The sequence below is a fragment of the Cyrtonyx montezumae genome, unplaced genomic scaffold (genome assembly GCF_038088225.1).
Source record: "Cyrtonyx montezumae isolate F1298 unplaced genomic scaffold, pur_monq_1.0 scaffold_32, whole genome shotgun sequence".
In the NCBI taxonomy this organism is placed as follows: domain Eukaryota; kingdom Metazoa; phylum Chordata; class Aves; order Galliformes; family Odontophoridae; genus Cyrtonyx; species Cyrtonyx montezumae.
The window spans coordinates 7208319-7226997 of NW_027072037.1; the positions used below are offsets into that span (position 1 = coordinate 7208319).

Consider the following 18679-nt stretch of genomic DNA (forward strand, 5'->3'; position numbering starts at 1 on the left):
AGTATATATTTTTTTAATCCACAGTTGTCTAGCTTCACGATGATCACATACAAGTGAAACAACTACTGTAGAAATGTACAAATTATTCTCTTTAATTATCAACTAAAAATCCTAGAATTATAGAATGGTTTGGTTTGGAAGGGAACTTAAAGATCATCCAGTTCCAACACCCTCCATGATCAAGGACATCTCCCACCAGAGCAGGTTGCCCAGAGCTCCATCCAGCCTGGCCTTGAGCACCTCCAGGGATGGGGCATATGCAGCTTCTCTGGGCAGCTGTGCCAGTGCCTCCCCATCCCCTAAGTAAAGAATTTCTTCCAAACATCTAACCTGTATCTCCCCTCTTTTGGCTTAAAGCCACTACCCCTTGTCTTATCACTACAATCCAAGTCTTTCTACAGCTTTCTTCCAGGCCCTCTCTAAGTACTGGAAGTCTTGTATAATGTGTCCATGGAGAATAAAATTAATGAACACATGTATTACTTCTTTATATACTTAATGAAGTATCTGTCAACAAGTTATTTAATGTCTAGTAATTTGACTACTTTTAACAGAAACAAACAACTCCTGTTTCTACATCATATTTGTGATCTAAATTAGAAGCCAACAAATGATATTGAACATGGAAAATATCCCCTGTATTTGCCAAAAATAACCACTAGATTCTGCTTCCTGAACAGCACACAGACCTAAGTCAAATCAACGTGCTGGTCTGCTTAGTTGTAGCAAGGTACAGGTTTAGAGAGAAACAGAACGGGAAAATAGAGTGGTATTGGGATAAAAATAGCTGCTGAGAATACATCTTCAGCCTCGCTACTGGTTGGCAGCAGCAGCTGCCATGTCTTTTTTGGATCCATACTGATGTATTTTTCTCTAGCAGTGTTCACTGTACCCACTCATTTAGAAGGGTTTGCAGGCTTTCTCTGTCACATTGCTGGACATGTGCCCATCACACAACATGAGATGCTGAGCCACATGGTGGTGTGTTCATGTGTCAAGCCAAGCAACTGTTGTTGAATACTGAATGAACATGTAGAATACTGAATGATCACAGCACAGAGGGATGAGACCTATCCAAGGGAACTTTTCAGAGGTGCTTAGCTCATGGCAAAACCTTAATCTCCCCAAGAAACATCAAGATTGAACTCTTTCTTAAAGTATGATTGTCTTTGCTCTGACGCTTCACAACACTGTACTTCCATGGGAGTAACCACTCACAGGGATCAACAATGCCATCATACGAGCTTAGTTATTCTAGTGGATAGACTGGTAGAGTTTTTGCGCATTGCAAATAGTCTACAGCGATCTGAACAGAGCATTCTTTGTTTTATAAAATCACCAAGCACAGTACCTAATGTCTTAACAATGCAAGTACAATTTCTGTACACAAAACTTTATGATCATATTGCCACAAAAGTTGTAGAATGTTTCCTTTGCTTGCACATAGGGAAAACCTACCAGTATGATGAGGTTTATGCTGACAATTAGTCTTTGCTTACACAAGTGCCTTGTTTGTGTGTACAAATAACTATATGAAAAATCTGTATGCACCTACAGGATCATTTAAGCACAATTACTTGTGAAAAAAGCACCATTTTGAATTTTCTTCTTCCAGTTCATTAAATTCAGAGCTTAGATCAAATTGTATATTTGTTTTACTCCAGTGAACAGAAGCTTTTCCCAGCCCTGCGTTAATAATACATACTCACTTGGTACCAGCTGGCTCTTTAGATGTTACTTTCCAAGAAAAAAATATCTTTACAAAATACCATTATTATTTTTTTTTTTTTACAGAAAGCTGTTGTTAGCTTCAGTGTATCTGGAAAGTTTTTGAAATGTCGCATACAGCAGGCTTCCTGCCTTATCACTGCATACATTTCTTAACGTGAATAAGAATGAGGTTTTACATCCAAACCAAAATATGCAAAACACATAGAGGGCTCCACTTCAGCTTGAAATGTGCATGTTTCCTCTATCCTTCAGCAGAGCTATATGCAAAGGCAAACAGTATTTGTAATTAAAAACTTTCTTTTTATCTGTCCTACGACACTGAATTTTAAAAGGCTGATTCGGATCTGATCATTTCATTTTTGATTCTCCTCAAGTTCCAGAGCTGCACTGAGAACGTGGTGTTGCTTGCTTGACAGTTTTCTTTTTTTAATGGAATAGTTACAAAATGTTTTGCAAATGCCAAGTGATAAGCTCTACCTTTACGATAGCAGTGCATGAATGGGTAGGGGAAGAGAATGCTCTTGTTAACACATGTAACATAAGGGCATTTTTTTTAAATCAGAGGTGAGACAACATTAAAGAAGGAGATACATACTTTTCTACCTGGCAAGGAATTTATCTGGCATATTAGTCCATGGGGAAAGGTGAATAAGATGTAGCATATCACGTGGCAAAGAAAAAAAAATAGCCCTAAGCTGCCTTTATCAAAGCATTGCAATGCTAGCAGGATGCTATGCAGTGTAATTGCACCAGCTACACATGTCTTAAGTCACTCCTGCTCTCAGATCAAAACAAGCTGTGGGAATTGTTGTCTCTCTTCCCACTGTAGCACAGCATCACACAACATAGGGCATATCTGAAGTCAATCTACCTGCAATATCACTTAAATTGAATTAAACTGTTCCAGAATGTCCTCTGGTCCTGGTCACTTATTTATGCCTCTGCACTTTTTTCTGCCTCATTCTCACACAAAAGTTGAAATGCCCCAGGGATGATCTGCACTGCTTTTCACTGCTGTGAAAAGCCTAATAGAAATGGTTGTTTTTTCAGCAGGTCATTTCCCTGACTCAGTTACTGCTCCAGTGTTGGCATGGTGTGAGCACTAACTTGGGGTTCGTGGGGTGGGAGCCTCAAGGCAGCAGCCACACAAGCCTGAGAAATTCACACATAGCCCTGGGATCCACACTGAGACTAATGGAAAATAGATCTTCCATGGACACTGCTCTGGCTGACAGAAATTCACAGCAACTCTATCATCTTCAGAGCAGCTCCTCAAACTTACAATGTATTACAGGTTAACCTCTCAGGGTAGCTCAGGGTGCAGAATTCATCACTGCATTATTTTCCTCTTAAAAAAGCCCTTGTCTGATGGCACATCTCTGCTTTATGACCTTCCTACACGCTGAAATTTACAGAAGTATTTTCTCAGCGGTGGAAGGGCATATCTGGATAAACACAAACATGCGAGTATAAGTATTTACCTGCCTATGACACTGCAAATAGAGAAGCTGACTGCATTTGCCATACTTCTATGACTGTGGCTGTGAGATTCACTGCTGTATGGTTGGACTATCTGGTGATGAACTGAGTTAAATCTAGTTTGTAACCAGTCCCTAGTGGTGCATCCCATGGATGAGTACTGGGGCTAATCCTGTTTAATTGATTTATCTGGACAAGAAGACTGAGTGTATCCTCAGTAAATTTGCAGATGAAAGCAAGCTAGGAGGAAGTGTTAACCTGTAGGAAGGCCCAACAGAGGGATGTGGACAGAGGGGCTGAGGCCAGTGGAATGGAACACCAAGTGTCAGCTCCTGTATCTTTGGCCACAACCCCATGCATCACCACAGGTTTGAAAAGAGGGCTGGAAAGCTGTGCAGAGGAAAAGGATCTGGAAGTAGTAGTCAACAGCCAGCTGAACATGAGCCAGTAGAGTGGCCCAGGTTGCCAAGAAGGCCAATGGTATCCTGGCTAGTATCAGAAAGAGGGCAGTCAGCAGGAGGGGATCATCCCTTTCTACTTGGCACTGGTGAGGCTGCACCTTAAGTGTTGCGTTCAATGTTGGGCCCCTCACTACAAGAAAGACATTGAGGCCCTGGAGCATATCCAGAGAAGGGCAATAGAGCTGTGAAGGGTCTGGAGCATGAGGCTTACGAGGAGCAGCTGACAAAAACGGGATTGTTCAGCCTTGGGAAGAGGAGGCTCAAGGGAGGCCTTATCACTCTCTACAACTACTTGAAAGGAGGTAGTAGAAAATGGGGATTGGCCTCTTCTCCCAGGTAGTAGCGATAGGAGAAGAAAGAATAGCCTCAAGTTGTACAAGTGGAAGGTCAGGTTTGATATGAGGAAGCACTTATTCTCAGGAGTGGTGAGGCATCTGAACTGGCAGCCCAGGGAGGTGGTGGAATCACCATCCCTATAGAATCAAAGTCATTTGAGTTGGAAGAGACTAAAGATCATCTGTCATTTAGTCCAGCTCCCAGGCAACAATGACATCTGCAGCTAGATCAGTTTGAGCCTAGTGCTTGAATGCCTTGAATGCCTCCAAGGATGGGGCATCCACCACCTCCCTGAAGGCGTTCAAGAAACACTGTGTGGAGATGTGGCACTGAGAGATATGGTTAGTGGAAATGGTGGGGATGGACTGATGGTTGGTCTAGATGATCTTAGAGGCCTCTTCCAACCTTAATGATTCTATGATTTTATGGTATTTTCTGTGGAAGAAACCTTATTTTCATTACTTGCATATTTTCAAAAGAAATGAACTTACACCAACATTTCTAAAAAACAGGTTCTGATGCCATCCTGCTAGCATTTAGGGTTGGCATTAATATAGTTGTGAGATTGGAAGAAGAGACCAGTAGATCTCCTGACCAGCTCTTATAAATTAAATTTTATCTTTGTGTGAACTGAGTATCCTGAGTAGTTAGCTGAGTAGTTAGTTAAAGTGGAACTTCCCAAAAGAGTATCAAGAGAATCTTGATACAAAGACACTGAGATGAAGAATCCACTGCTGTTCTTAGCTGATCAATAATTTTAATGACCTCATTGCCAGCTTAATTAATCAGAGATTGATATCTAGGACTCTCTGTCTATTTAGTATGCTATAGGGTGAATACCCTGAAAGACTAGTACCCACACAAAATAATGAAGGAGAACAGTATGTTTTTGTACAGCTTATCCAGATGGTATATAAAGACAACCAGTAAATTAGGAAGGGCTCACCTGTCACTGATGATCAAGGCTTGCCTGAAACAACAATGTGGGAGGGATCTCCAACAAGAGATCCTTCCCCAGTGGTGGTCAGCCCTTAAATGGGGTCTGGGAGAGGTGGAGCCAGACTCCACCCCTTCCCATCACACAGGTGCATTGCCTTCACCTGTGCTCTTGCAGCTGACTCAGTGCTCGTCTGGGGTGATCAATCAGTGGTTCAGGCTGTGATTCAACAGTTCCTATACAGTATGCCACGTGGAAAACATTAGGAAGTAACACATGTGCTGTTTAGGTCCCTATTTATCTGCCATTTTTAATGTGAAAAAAAATAATAATAATTAGAACTATTGACTGGGTATGTAGAGTAAGTCTATTTTAATAATCTCAACTACTCAGTTATAACCAGGAACTGGAATCTAAGGAAATATGTCTTACTGTTAAGACTTCTCTCCCCTGAGATAAATGCAAATGAAGCCATACTGCTTGGTCTCTCAGGCCAGCCCTTGCTCTAACTCTCCTTTTAACTTTCTGGAGGTTTTCAGGACAATAAAGGTTCTTTGAATCCCAAAATGTTTTGGCTACTTTAAAGATACACCCTGTGATATGCTGAAGCTCCCTGAGTGTGAACAAATAGCTCTCTGAACCAAGAAGGCCTCCAATTGATTCATGTCTCAAGGCCCAGTTCCTCTGTGAACTGGCAAGGATTAAGTTCACAGCATGGCTCCTTCCGTGCCTAATGACATTTGTCATCTCTGGAATATCCCTGATGCCTCTACAGCCCAGACAGATAAGGTTAAAACTGCCGAGAAACTGAGGACAAGTGATAACTGCCATGCCACCCACAAGAGAACGTGATCACCTGGAACCTCCCCAGGACTCTAACGTGAGAAGAATCTGCCCCTTTTGATTTTGGCATACCAGAGCCTGAACTTATCAGATCTCAAAGTGGGATCTTTCTCTTTCCCGATATATTCTCATCCATATTGGTCATTTTAAGACTATGACACTACAGTAGACACAGGTTTAATGTTGAAAGAAGCCACTGCAAATTTCTCAGGGTTTATTCAGAGCTTGCTGAGTTCCCTGTATAAATTAGAGCAGCCTCAGGGACCCAAAACTTGCCAAGTCTGAATTCTCAGTCTTGCAAATGGCAGAAACTGTGACACAAGGCAGAAGGCACCAAAGCTGTAATGATCTTCCTTGGGGTGTCAATTACATTTGCTGTTTGCCTTACAGCACATGTAGGTGATTACAGTGTGAAGGCCAGGATACATTTGTTTAATGTATCCTTGAACTCTATTACATTTTCCACTCATCTTGCTAGAGCCTTATCTTCATTTACACTCCTTCCCATATGCCTCAAGCCGTTCTTTGTTACAAGACCGACCTGACCCCGTTGTATCCAAAATGTCAGTGAATTAAATCAAATTTTTATACTTTTCAACTCGAACACTTATCTCATGATGCACATAACAAACAGATAATGAGATCTGCATTTTATTAGACACACTACTGGTGCCAACTGATGCTTAACTATTAGGCAGAACCATTTTGCTGCTCGCAGTTACAATTACATTATTTTTCTCTGTGGAAGGATAGCTGTCAGTTGATCTAACTTATTCTAAATGTGTAGTGTAGTCTTCTCCTTAGCATTGCTTACAGTCCTAGTGAGGAATCTGGGCATAATTCTGTTCTTTTTACCTAAAAGGGAAGGGATTTTCCCATAGTTCCAGTTCTCTGCAGTGTAGTCGTTCTGCCTCCTGTACTTTGTGACAGTTTTCCTGAGCTTTCTCTGAGTCAAATTCAAAAATCACCTTCTTAGCTCTAAGTATATCCTTGAAACCTGCTTATTTTTGTAGGGCTGAAGCGCACATGTGAAATTAAACACCATCTTGAATGAGGATATGTTATCCTTTGCATGTATGTGCTTATAATTTTGATTCACACCATGCTCAGAATGACCTATGATAAAATCCCCAAAGTGGGACCTAACTGATGCAAATATTGAGCTCCATCACAAGGTACACCAAGGTCTGCCTCCCCAGAAGAGCTGTCCCTTGCTTTGGGTGTGGAGTCACAAACAATCCAGCTGGTAAGTAGCAGGGTTACATTCTCCTCACTGGTTTTGTGTGCCTACTTCTGTTCTGCTTCAGTGCAAAGGAAGACAGCAATATAGGAAAGTGAATCTAACTTGCTTTACACTAAGCTGACAAGAACAGAAGCATATATGTCATTACGTGCTGCGTCTCAATTCACAGAGGGTAATTTCCCCTAATAGGCCAACTTAATTGCCTGTGGAACGCGCCTCAGAGGCTGGTCTTGCTCTTTGTACAACAAAAACTCACCCATGTCTCTCTTGATTCTGCAAGGGTAAAGGAGAGGGGTCTTGAGATTTTCTAAGTGGTACAGAGGATTTAGAGAGCTGGGATTTATACATTTTAGTTTTATTAACTCATAATAATAATTCTCCCTGAAATCAACAGAAGAGGTACAGCCAGATCCATGGGTTGTTTAAGAAGATCTATTTCTTCACCTGTTTCACTGATGCTCACTGAAAACAGCTGCCATAAATTTGTAGAATTTGCTAGACACCTTCATGGCTCACTCTATTGACACATACAAGCCTTTGCACTAACCCTCACCTGTCCAGCTGATATTTATCAGCCATTGTTTGCAAGAAGTATCTTAATGAATTCCTTGTGATTCTCCACAATCCATGATCTTTTGTATCACTTGCTATTAATTTGATGCTGTAATGCAGTGTTTAATGGGGCATGTCTCTCAATGGGCAGCAGAGATTCTCTAGGGCAAGGACACTGGGATTTATGGATCCTTAGAATCACAGCTGTCATAAAAACAGAAAAGCTGCAAGAAACCTTTACGGAGATGGAGAACGTGACCTGTGGCAGAGACCATATTTCTTTGTGACTCTTCCCCACTGTGTACCAAGCCAAGACTCCACTAAAGACTGCCACTGAGACTGGCTGTGCTGCAAAAGGGATAATGGCAGAAGGACAGAGCTATGGTGACTGGAGGTCAGCCCAGGTGGGATGGATGGGGAGCACAAGTGTGTGTGGGCAGTTCGGCAAAGCTGAGGTAGTGCTTGGGAGCCCAGGCTGAGCGACAGGAGCTGTCACGTGTGTGTTGGTTGGAGGGCTTTAAAACATCAACATTTTAATTATTCTTTTTCCCATGTTTCTATTCAGTTAGTGGTTGTGATTACAAAATGCCATTTATAACCTACATGCCAAGTCAGTTGCTAGCAGTGATGTTTAAAAGCTGACCATGTTAACTATCCTCATGCTCAAGGAGCAAAATAAAGGAGAGGCATTAGCATATAGTGAAACGAAGACAGAGAAGAGTGTGGAGGAGGAAGGACACTGGCAGTGAAGATGTATAAGGGTAGATGAGGAGTCCTTTTACAAAACACAGCAAGACTTATTTGTTTCCAAAATAAGGCTCATATTAATTTGTAATTTCTGAATCATCTTGTACAGATGGATAACACCTTCTTTAATGAAGACATCCTATGAAGCATGATTGCACAAGACTCTCAAATAACTTAGTAGCATCAGAATGAAAGATTCGGACTAAATTTGCTTTGAAATTCTGTAGGGAAGTCATATTTTTGGCTCCTTTAGTAGCTGAGATCACACCCACTGCTGAAACCTGATGAGCAGTAAGTGCTGTAGCCCACAGGCTGTGGGTCCAGCATCTCTGCAGCACAAGATACCAGTCCGGACTTAGACTGACAAACATCCACTAAAAAAATAAAAATAAAAGATCAGCTATTTTGTAATAAAACACATTGCCAGACGATTAAGGAGGGTCTGACAACATTTTTCTGCCAAAGCAATGAATACTGGCTGTCAAAAGTAACGATGCTGCTATTAAAAATCCTTGCAAAGGAAAAAAACAATGGAGACACATATATACAATTACTTCCATCCCGTGGGCTCAGAGAATGTTACAGCTGTAACAGCAAGATGCTGCTTCATCAGGTGCCTGCTGAAGTAGAAGGAACTGAAATAACGTTCGGGGACCTCTAAAAACTGCCGTCTGTTCAAATAGCTGGAAAGGTTGGCTGTCGTTTGCCTGTGATAGGTATGGTGAAAAATCAGGAGGAGGAAAGCATTCCACAGCTGGAAGGAAGTGGCACGTGAATATGAACCTGAGACACCCATCAGCCACACCCAGGCTAAAAAATCTGAACCACTGCCATGTAAGTGAGAGGGATGTGGCTCAGAGGTCTCCAGGGAAGAAGGCAACAACCAATGGCAATAAACAAATTAGGCTATCAGAATGGAAAAAAAAAAAGAATCACCCACTGAAGATATCATTTGATGGCTGAATTGTGTGGTTTCATTTTTGCACACACAGACAATTTGTTAAGGTAACAAAATCAGTCTTGAATGCTAATGACAGTGATGGTTTGGAGATAAGGTATCAAATCAAGGAAGGTCTGGGCTTGTCATTGTGCTGCCAAGGAGCCAAGTGAAGCAGAATAGGGAAGGAAGGAGGCATTTAAAAAAAATAGATACTGTTGAAAAAGTGCTGTCCTGGAAAACTATTTGAGTGATTTCTGTCCTTACTGTTGTAAATGAATCTTAAGGTATTTTGTCTCTGGAGTTCTGACAGAACATTTCCAGGCTATGGATGGATTATTTATATAAACGTTCAAAAATCTACCTGTCTGAAGGAAGCAGAAAGGTAACCTGGAAAACAGCACGCGACAGGAAAAGCCATGTTCAGGCTAACGCTACCGCAGCCTTTCTGTAGCTTCACACCTATGTAAATTATCTGCCAAAATGCATAACGCTCAGGATAAACAAATCTCTTCCACAACTTGGCATAAGGAAAAAAGCCTGAACTGCAATGATAATTGAGTTTTAGAGACCCATCCATTCCCTGTCATCGTGCCATCTGTCTGCCTGGCAGAGCCCTGAGAGTTTGCATTGGCAGCTTTGACTGCCAGAGCTCACGTAATAAGTTGGAGATACCTAGACTTCACACACGGTTTCTTATTATTTTTCTGTAGACCTGCTATTCTGGAAGATGCATAGACCCACAGGACACTGTGTGCTCCTAGAAGCATAATATACTTTGACATTTTTTAACTTAAAAAAAATAAAAATCAGAATTACGGATAATTTTCAGCAGCGATCTGCAACCTGCAGAGACTAACTCCATCGGAGATAGGAGAGTGGCACAGCTCCCAGGGACTGACTACAGGTACAGAATATTACAGATGCGGGTATATATAGGTGTTAAGTATTTGCTATCAACTGAGAAACACATGAGGGCAATGGAAGCCTTACGAGGGCAGCACCCCCTGAGGCAGGCCCCCGAGTTATTGCATTGCTGTCACAACTGCTCACTGCAAAGTACCTCTGACTAAAAGCCAATCTGACACCTAGCAACTCCGCGGATTCCCCTGAAATTATACAGATGACTAATGTTGGCCCTGAAGGTATGAAAGGAAGGATAAAATATTTATATTTCATTTATTTACACAGAGTGCAACCCTAACGGTGGCAATGAATGATGTGGGAGCTGCCCATAAGACTTTCTGAACTTATGCTCCATCTTTCACTATGAACACAGATTATTTTCTTTTCCTAAGCAAAAGATAAGGATTAATTCCAACAGGAGTTAACTCACGTTAGGTGGAAGGTTGGTAAACACTCCTGGCAGAGCACTTACTGAGAAAAACATGGTATTTCAGGTACTGAGTCCATCCTCCCTTCAGGCTGTCCATGTAATGGAGCGTGGACAAACTCATGGCAGACTACATGAGACGACTTTGCTGTTGGTAAGACAGATACACAAAGAGGCTGCTCTGTAAACACCTTCTTTTCTTGTTCTGCTTTGTTCTTACTGCAAATATTAAACTCTAGATTTGTCACTCAATGCATACAAATGGTGATAATTCTTAAAGAAAGGCTTGCCCTAAGCTGAATTAGACCTGCCATGAGAAGCTGAATGAGGAACACAGTTTTCCAGACAAAGAAAAAGGACTTCCATTTACTGTTTTCATTTCTGCATCAGACTTTTCAAAGACCCTCATGAGCATCTGCAGCAAAGGGGATGGCCACCAGCTGGGCAAAGGGGTCTGTCCCAGGGGACACTGGGAACTGGGGCACTCAGGTGCTCCTTGTTCCTGCCCTGAGGTACTAATACAGCCCCAAAGCTTCTCAGCCTGGAACTGCTCTACTTCACAGAAGTTACTGGAAGAGGGTGACTTCATTTTTCAGTTGCTGTGGCACTTGGCTGTTGGAAATGCTTGGGTAAATCCGTGTTCTCCTAAACATGTCATTCCTAAACAGCTTCAGCAGAAGAGAGAGCTACCCCAAACAACCATCCTCATGGCAATTAAATACTCAGTGTTGGATATGAGGCATCAGGATTCAAGCTTGTAGTCTGAGCTGGGACGCTCTGAACCTTTATGTCCTATGACCCAAGTAAATGCTTTAACTCATGGACCATTGCAGATGGAGGGAACCTCTCAGCCTGCTTCCCAGCTGCAGCTACGACTCTGGACCTGAGAAAGTGTTTATGAAACAAATAAGACAAAAAGATGAAAACTTCATAAAAACTGGTGCAATTCCATGAAAAGCTCTGGTTCAGCATTCCTACCACCACAGGACAGTGAAACCCAAACCAAGCCACAAGTGGGGCACCACAAGTCTGTCACAACACATGCTTGAAGATCTTGGCTTTGGAAAGCCTAGAGTGATAATCAGAAGTGTGGATGGGCTGTGAGGGTGTGAGAACAGCCTCGCATTTGGGGTATTTTACGTTTTCTAAGTTTTGCCTTTACAGGAAAGGAGTGGGCGGCGTGCGAGTGTGTTCAGAAAGCATGTCTGGATGTAAAATGAGCATGCTGGAAATGAGGAACATTAAATGAAATTTAATTGGTGACTACTTGAGTTTTAGAAATTGTGCTGACAAGTTGCACACTTACCGAGCAGCCTGGCTGGGAGCTGAGCAGAGCTTTCAGTGCTGGTGTATACATAAAGTGAGTACGCATGTTTCTTAAAAGCTTATCCCAGCAGCATCACCTCCCCCATAGCCTTAAGTTTATTCATCAGGTTTGCTCAGAAAAAAACACCTCCAGGGTCATTTCCTGTCATGTTTCTGCCGGTTTTAAGTGCAAAGGTTCGAGAGATCTGAATACAGGTTGACAGTAAGTCTACTCATCCCATCCTCACAGGCAGGAACTAGTTGGACATTCATACAGGAACTGGCTCTGTAGTGACTGTGCCTGGGGTTCCCACTCAGTCTCCAACTATCAGCACATTGGGATGTTTTGAATTGGAAGGTACCTTCAGCAGATGGTGCAAAGTGTTGGATCAGGGCAGTCCTAGATGTGAGTATAGAGTGGGAGATGAACTCTTGGAGAGCAGCCCTGCAGACAAGGATTTGAAGGTCCTGGTGGATGAAAGGACATGAGCCAGCAGTGTGCTCTTGCAGCCTGGAAAGGCAATGGTATCGTGGACTAAATCAATAGAAGGGTGCCCAGCAGGGAGGGGGAGGGGACTGACCCTCTCTACTGTGCCTTTTGTAGGCCCCATCTGGAGTTCTGCATTCAGGCCTGGGGCCCGCAGTGCAAGAAGGATGCGGAGCTGTCATAGTGGATCCAGAGGAGGGCTACAAAGATGATTAGAGAGCTGGAGCACCACTTTTATGATGAAAAGTTGAGGAAGTTGGAATTGTTTAGCTTGGGGAAGGCTCCAGGAAGATCTCACTGCAATCTTCCAATACTTGAAAGAGTTTACAAGCAGGAGGGGGACCAAGTTTTTATGCAAGCAGATAGCAGAAGGTCAAGGGGAATGGATTTAAACTGAAAGAGGGGATGTTTTGGTTAGTTGTTAGAAAGAAATTCTTCATTCAGAGGGTGATAAGGTACTGGCACAGGTTGCCCAGAGAACTTCTGGATGCCCCATCCCTGGAGGCATTCAAGGCCAGGTTTGATGGGTTCCTGGGCATAGTGGTTGGCAACTAGGTCATATTTGAGGTCCCTCCCAGCCCAAAGCAATTCTGTGATCCTATGATATGGTATCTGGTTACAAGCAGCATTTAATAGTTTCCACTAGACGGAATCCACTAATTCTAACTAACCAGTGTCACTTTGAATTCCCCAACACCATCCTTGAAACTGTGAGACAATCCTGACTTTGCAACCTAGACCTTTTTCTTAAGTTTCATAGATGAGATTATTCTACAAACACTACCAAATTGCTACCGATCTCAAACCTTCACTCGCATGATAGGTAACAACCATTCTGAGGAAATTAATGTGTCAAGCAAACAGCAGCTGGTCTTTAATAACAACAACATCCAGTCACTTCCCAGCATCTGGGGCATTAAGCATCGTTACCTAAGGATTACAGAGTCAGAGCTGTGGAATGCCCTGAGGTGGAAGGGACCACTGGGGAGCACTCAGTCCAATTCATGTTAAAGAAAGGCCCTCTTCAAAGTGCTAACACAGCCTGTACAGCTGTAAAGGGTTCTTCCATATCTTTCTTTCAGGAGAAGAATTTTATACATAAATATATACATGTCCTTATTTGTCTACAATTTCTATTTTCAATTAGTACTCAACCAACCCATTTAACTCCAGAATCTGCTAATACATATTTTTAAAAGTTCAGTAAGCAAGATAATGAAAATATGAATATTTTTTTCATTAGGACATAATGTAATTTTACTTCTTCAGATTTAATACGTTTTAATTTCCATTTCTCTTTAAATGCAATTTTTGTATTTGTTCCTGAAGCAAAGAACAACAACATATTTTCTATAATTTGTGCTTAAATCTGTGAATTATGGGCTTCATAAGATTCTCCGGGAAGGACCCACACTACAAAAACCTCTCAGTGCCAGCAGTTGCTGAGTGTTCTGATCAGTTGAATGATAGTCAAGGACATCTGGCACCTTGCAAACCTGGAATTTTAAATCAGGAGGCTTTTATGAAAGCATACAAACCTCGCCTGTCCTTTGAATCATAAGTATGGAAACTACCCATTCCAAACTGTCAGTATTCATGTGCACAAAAGACAAAATAACGATCTCTCCCCCGAAAAGATGGCAGCATACTTCTGAAATTATGTTCCAATCCCTAAGGCTACATCCGTTCTAACAACAAAACCAGACCAGGTCCTATTTCCTGGCTCTGAGGACAAATGTCACAGCGCAGCGTGAGTCCATATGGGCAGATCCCCCTTTCACCAAATCAAGGTGACTGCCTTCAGACCGATTACTGGGCTCGGGGCTTTCCCCACACTGCATTCCCAACCCCGTTTAGGGGCTGTCTGTGAAGCTGCACATAGCACAGCATGCACTGGGTACACGGCATCACCTTCATTTGGCTTTTCTCTCCCGACTCTCTGAAAGTGCAGTTCAACAGCAAGTGTCACTGCTCCCATTTCCTAACGCTGCTGCAATTCCCTCTTCCCACGGAGCTGTCCTGCCGACGCGGGGCTGCGGGTGCTGTGTGTTGGCACCTGCTCTTGTCCCATGCCCGGTGACAGCAGATCCTACCTGGAAGCCCTTCGGAGCCCTCGGTGGGGCCGTCCGGAGCAGCAGGGTGCCCAGGCAGGCACAGCCCTGCCGAGAGCTGCCCAGGCTGGAGCCTGCATGGAGCTGGTGCGCAGGAAACCTGTGCTCGGTGCGTTCCTATTCTGCTCTCCGCTCCGAGGCCCAGAACCCGTTTCTCATCTCAGGCAAGTGAAATGCCCACGCAGCAGTTAATAGGAATAGCGGAGAAAGAGAGATTGCCGCTAAGAAAGGGCTCTCCGATTGCTAACAAGTTAGGAAACGCCAGAGCAGAAGTTCTCAAAGAATTAATCCCTCGACACAGATAAGCAAAACCACCAGCTGGCACGTCTCATGCACATTATACGGAAGCCGTAACACTGCCGTGACATTCCCCAGCAGATTTTCAGCAGGACCCAGCTACGACGCAACCCGCACTCTAACTTTCCCCCTTTGCTATTAACACCCTATCCCCACCGCTGGGAACCCACCCCCGGCGGGGACAAAGCCGCATCCCTCATCGCGCATCCCGGCTCGGTTCGCCCGCATCGCGCGGCTCCTGTGGCGTGGCGAGACCGGCGCCGTGCCATGACTAAGCACCCGGCCCGGGGCACCCACCTGCCCGCCGCCGGCTCCTCCGCCGCCGCTCCGCGTCCTCCGGCAGCGCCGCCCCGATCCGCCCCGCTCCGCTCCGCCGGGGGGAGCCGCGGAGCCGCCGCGCCCGCGGAGCCGCCGCTCCGCCGCCACCGGGGCGGGCGCGGGGCCGGGGGGCTGCCGTCAGCCGGCGGCTGCTGACGCACGGCTCTTCCTCCCGGGGATGAAGACCCCGGAGAAGGGCAGCGCGGAGCGGCGAGGGGGCTCCGCGCGCTCGCGGTAGCAGCGAGGAGTCGCGGTGCTCAGCGCGGTGGCATGGACCGCCAGCTCAACATCAGCTGCCTCGGCGGTGCGACGCCGGATGCCAGTAACCGGAGCGGGCCGTCCAGCGGGCTGCAGGGTGGCAGGGCGCAGCTCTCGGTCTTCAGCGTGCTTGTCCTCACCCTCCTGGCCTTGCTGGTGGTGGCCACTTTCCTGTGGAACGGCTTGGTCCTGGCCACCATCTTCCGCGTGCGCACGTTTCATCGGGTGCCCCACAATTTGGTGGCATCCATGGCTATCTCCGACGTGATGGTGGCAGCCCTCGTCATGCCCCTGAGCTTGGTGCATGAGTTGTCGGGGCGGCGGTGGCGGCTGGGTCGCTCGCTTTGTCAGGTGTGGATCTCCTTCGATGTCCTGTGCTGCACCGCCAGCATCTGGAACGTCACTGCCATCGCCCTCGACCGCTACTGGTCCATCACCCGGCACCTGGAGTACACGCTGCGCACCCGGCGCCGGATCTCAAACGTCATGATCGCGCTCACCTGGGTGCTCTCCGCCTTCATCTCCCTGGCCCCTCTGCTCTTCGGCTGGGGAGAGACTTACTCTGAGGACAGTGAGGAATGCCAGGTAAGCCAGGAGCCTTCCTACACCATCTTCTCCACCTTTGGGGCCTTCTACCTGCCCCTGTGTGTGGTGCTCTTTGTCTACTGGAAGATCTACAAGGCGGCCAAGTTTCGCATCGGATCTCGGAAGAGCAACTCCATCACCCCTGTCTCACCAGATGCCCTGGAGGTAGGTCACCTGGCTTACAGTTGTGCTCTAGGGAACTCTTAGGAGCAGCGGGGCCAAGCTGCTTCCGGGGTGTCAAGGAATGGGATCCCATCCCAGCTGGGAGGATCAGCTGGTGAGCAAATGGGACCTGAGGAGGTTTTGGATTTACCCACGCAAAGTATCTTTGCAAGTCCTTCGTGGGTTGTGTCTGTTCATCCTGAGCATGGTGATTGTGCACTGTAAAGGTTTCATGAGGGGAAAGAAGGAAAAGTATTTTAATTATGTCACCTTCCTCATTAAGAACTCTTGGTGTATATGAAGAAGGCAGGACTTGTGTGCGTGGCATGTGGCTGTGTGCCTGTCTTACTGATCTGATGGTAGATGGGGAAATAATCTTCCTGTGATACGTGAGCAATTCTACGCACACATATGTCCCTGTTGGCCCAGGTCACCCACAAGAGGGTCACAGCCCCAGCCTCGCTCCACCTGGAGCGTGACGTAGATGGTTTGCATTTCCCTGTGCCTTGGCTGCATACCTGCTGTGTGCAGGATCAGCCGGCCGAGACGCATACGGTGCGACTTGTGTTTGTCTTTGGCAGATAAAGGAAGCTGCCCAGCAGCCACAGATGGTCTTCACTGTCCGGCATGCCACGGTTACGTTCCAGACAGACGGAGACACGTGGAGAGAGCAGAAGGAGAGGAGAGCTGCCCTCATGGTGGGCATCCTCATTGGAGTCTTCGTGCTCTGCTGGATCCCCTTCTTCATCACGGAGCTCATCAGCCCACTCTGCTCCTGCGACATCCCACCCATTTGGAAGAGTATTTTTCTATGGCTAGGCTATTCCAATTCCTTTTTTAATCCCCTCATTTATACTGCTTTCAACAAAAACTACAACAATGCCTTCCGGAACCTATTCTTTAGACAGCACTGAGCAAGGCAAGATTTCTCTGCCCTAGGAGGCTATTCTCAGCTCTCAGTGGAACTTAACGAACTCCTGAGGAAGCTGAGAACCACAGATGCTGTGGTGAGGCTGAGGATGCATCCCCATGGGTACGTCCTAGCAGTGGTCCCCATTCCTATGCAGTTGCTATTTTTTATGAAGCAGCATGCGAGGATTTCTCCAGCCAGCAGCAAAGCGTTCTGCCTCTGGTGCCCCACTGCTTTCCTCCTCCCTTTGCAGTGAGGCTCTTGGGACATTGAGGTGGCAGTAATGGTGTGGTGATGGCTTCTGAGAAAGGTTCCTATTTGAAACTCTGGTGCGACCCACTGCTGGTCTCCTGGAGCATTAATCAGCTTTGTCCCATGTGCAAAGCCTTCAGTGTCATGGCAGTTGATGACTGTGGATGAAACTTGACACTGAACAGACAGTTGGTCAGAGCTTTTGCTGGTAGAGATTGTTAGGTGCTTGTATTTGAGAGATTGTCTCCTTGTTAAAGGGTTAAAAGCAGACTCCCAAGTACAAAGCCCTTTTTCGCATCTACAAGAGATTGTGCTGTTTGTTATTCTGTTCCATGTAGCAGGTTGGGTTTTTTTAATATTTATTGTGAAAACTTAATGCATGGTATACACAGGAATGAGAAATAATGCATGGGAAATCCACCTGTCTCATTGCCTAACTGATAAGCATCTGCTTCAGACTTTTACTTTAAAAAACCCCAGCCATTCCTGGGCTGTGAATGTTAAGTTTTGTGTCTGTGTTTGCCATTCTAAATCACAGATGTATTTTGAGCAGATGTGGGGCAAGTTTCCTGTAGTTGCAGGGGATACAAGGGATGCATTTCAGATTTCTTGTCAATGGGAAGCTGTGTATTTGTATTTATGGGCATGATTCAGGTTCACTTGTGTCCATTTCTGAGCTCCCCGGTACAAAAATGACAGGGATCTCCTTGAAAGAGTCCAGCAGAGGGCCACAAAGATGATAAAGGGTGTGGAACATCTGCCTTACTAGGAAGGACTGAGAGACCTGGGGCTGTTCAGCCTTGAATAAAGAAGACTTGGGGGATCTGATGCACATCTATAAATATCTAAGGACAGATTGCTGGACTCTTCTCAGCAGTGTGTGGCGATAGGACAAGGGGAAATGGCCACAAACTGAAGCACAGGAAGTTCTGCACAAATGTGTGTGGGAACTTCTTCACAGTGCAGTGATGGAGCACTGGCACAGCTGCACAGAGAGGTGGTGGAGTCTCCTTCTCTGGAGTTGTTCAGGACCCACCTGGATGCCTACCTGTGCAACCTGGGCTAGGGAGCTGCTTTGGCAGGGAGTTGGACTCGATGATCTCTAGAGGTCCCTTCCAACCCTTACAGTTCTGTGATTCATTTGAGTAAAAGCAAAGACCCCATTTAATTTCCATGGGAACTGGACTGCAGACATGGGGCAGCTAATGATGGGCACTGTTTCATTCTGGAAGCAGAACCAACTCATAGATGTGCTCTGCTGTGAGGCCCAGAATTAAATAATTCTTTTGCCCCCCTACAGCTATTTCTGCCTGGTGGCTGTTGCTCTGTGGCCTCTCTGCCTTCCCTTGTTGCCCACATTGCTGGCGACATTTCACTCCTCAAATTAGAATTACA

The 18679-nt window shown here is 45.3% G+C and overlaps 1 protein-coding gene across 1 annotated transcript; it reads left to right on the plus strand.

Annotated features, from left to right (window-relative positions):
- The first annotated feature begins 15387 nt into the window (after positions 1 to 15387).
- Positions 15388 to 17036, plus strand: HTR5A (5-hydroxytryptamine receptor 5A). Its single transcript, XM_065744947.1, has 2 exons — positions 15388 to 16125; positions 16704 to 17036. Exons 1-2 carry the CDS (start codon positions 15388 to 15390, stop codon positions 17034 to 17036), a joined length of 1071 nt encoding a protein of 356 aa, XP_065601019.1.
- The last annotated feature ends 1643 nt before the right edge of the window (positions 17037 to 18679 follow it).

Bases quoted from the DNA above. Each gene is read 5' to 3' on its own strand.
- HTR5A (XM_065744947.1), top strand. From the start codon at position 15,388: ATGGACCGCCAGCTCAACATCAGCTGCCTCGGCGGTGCGACGCCGGAT. The intron at 16,126-16,703 runs GTAGGTCACCTG...TGTCTTTGGCAG, and splicing joins TCTCACCAGATGCCCTGGAG to ATAAAGGAAGCTGCCCAGCA.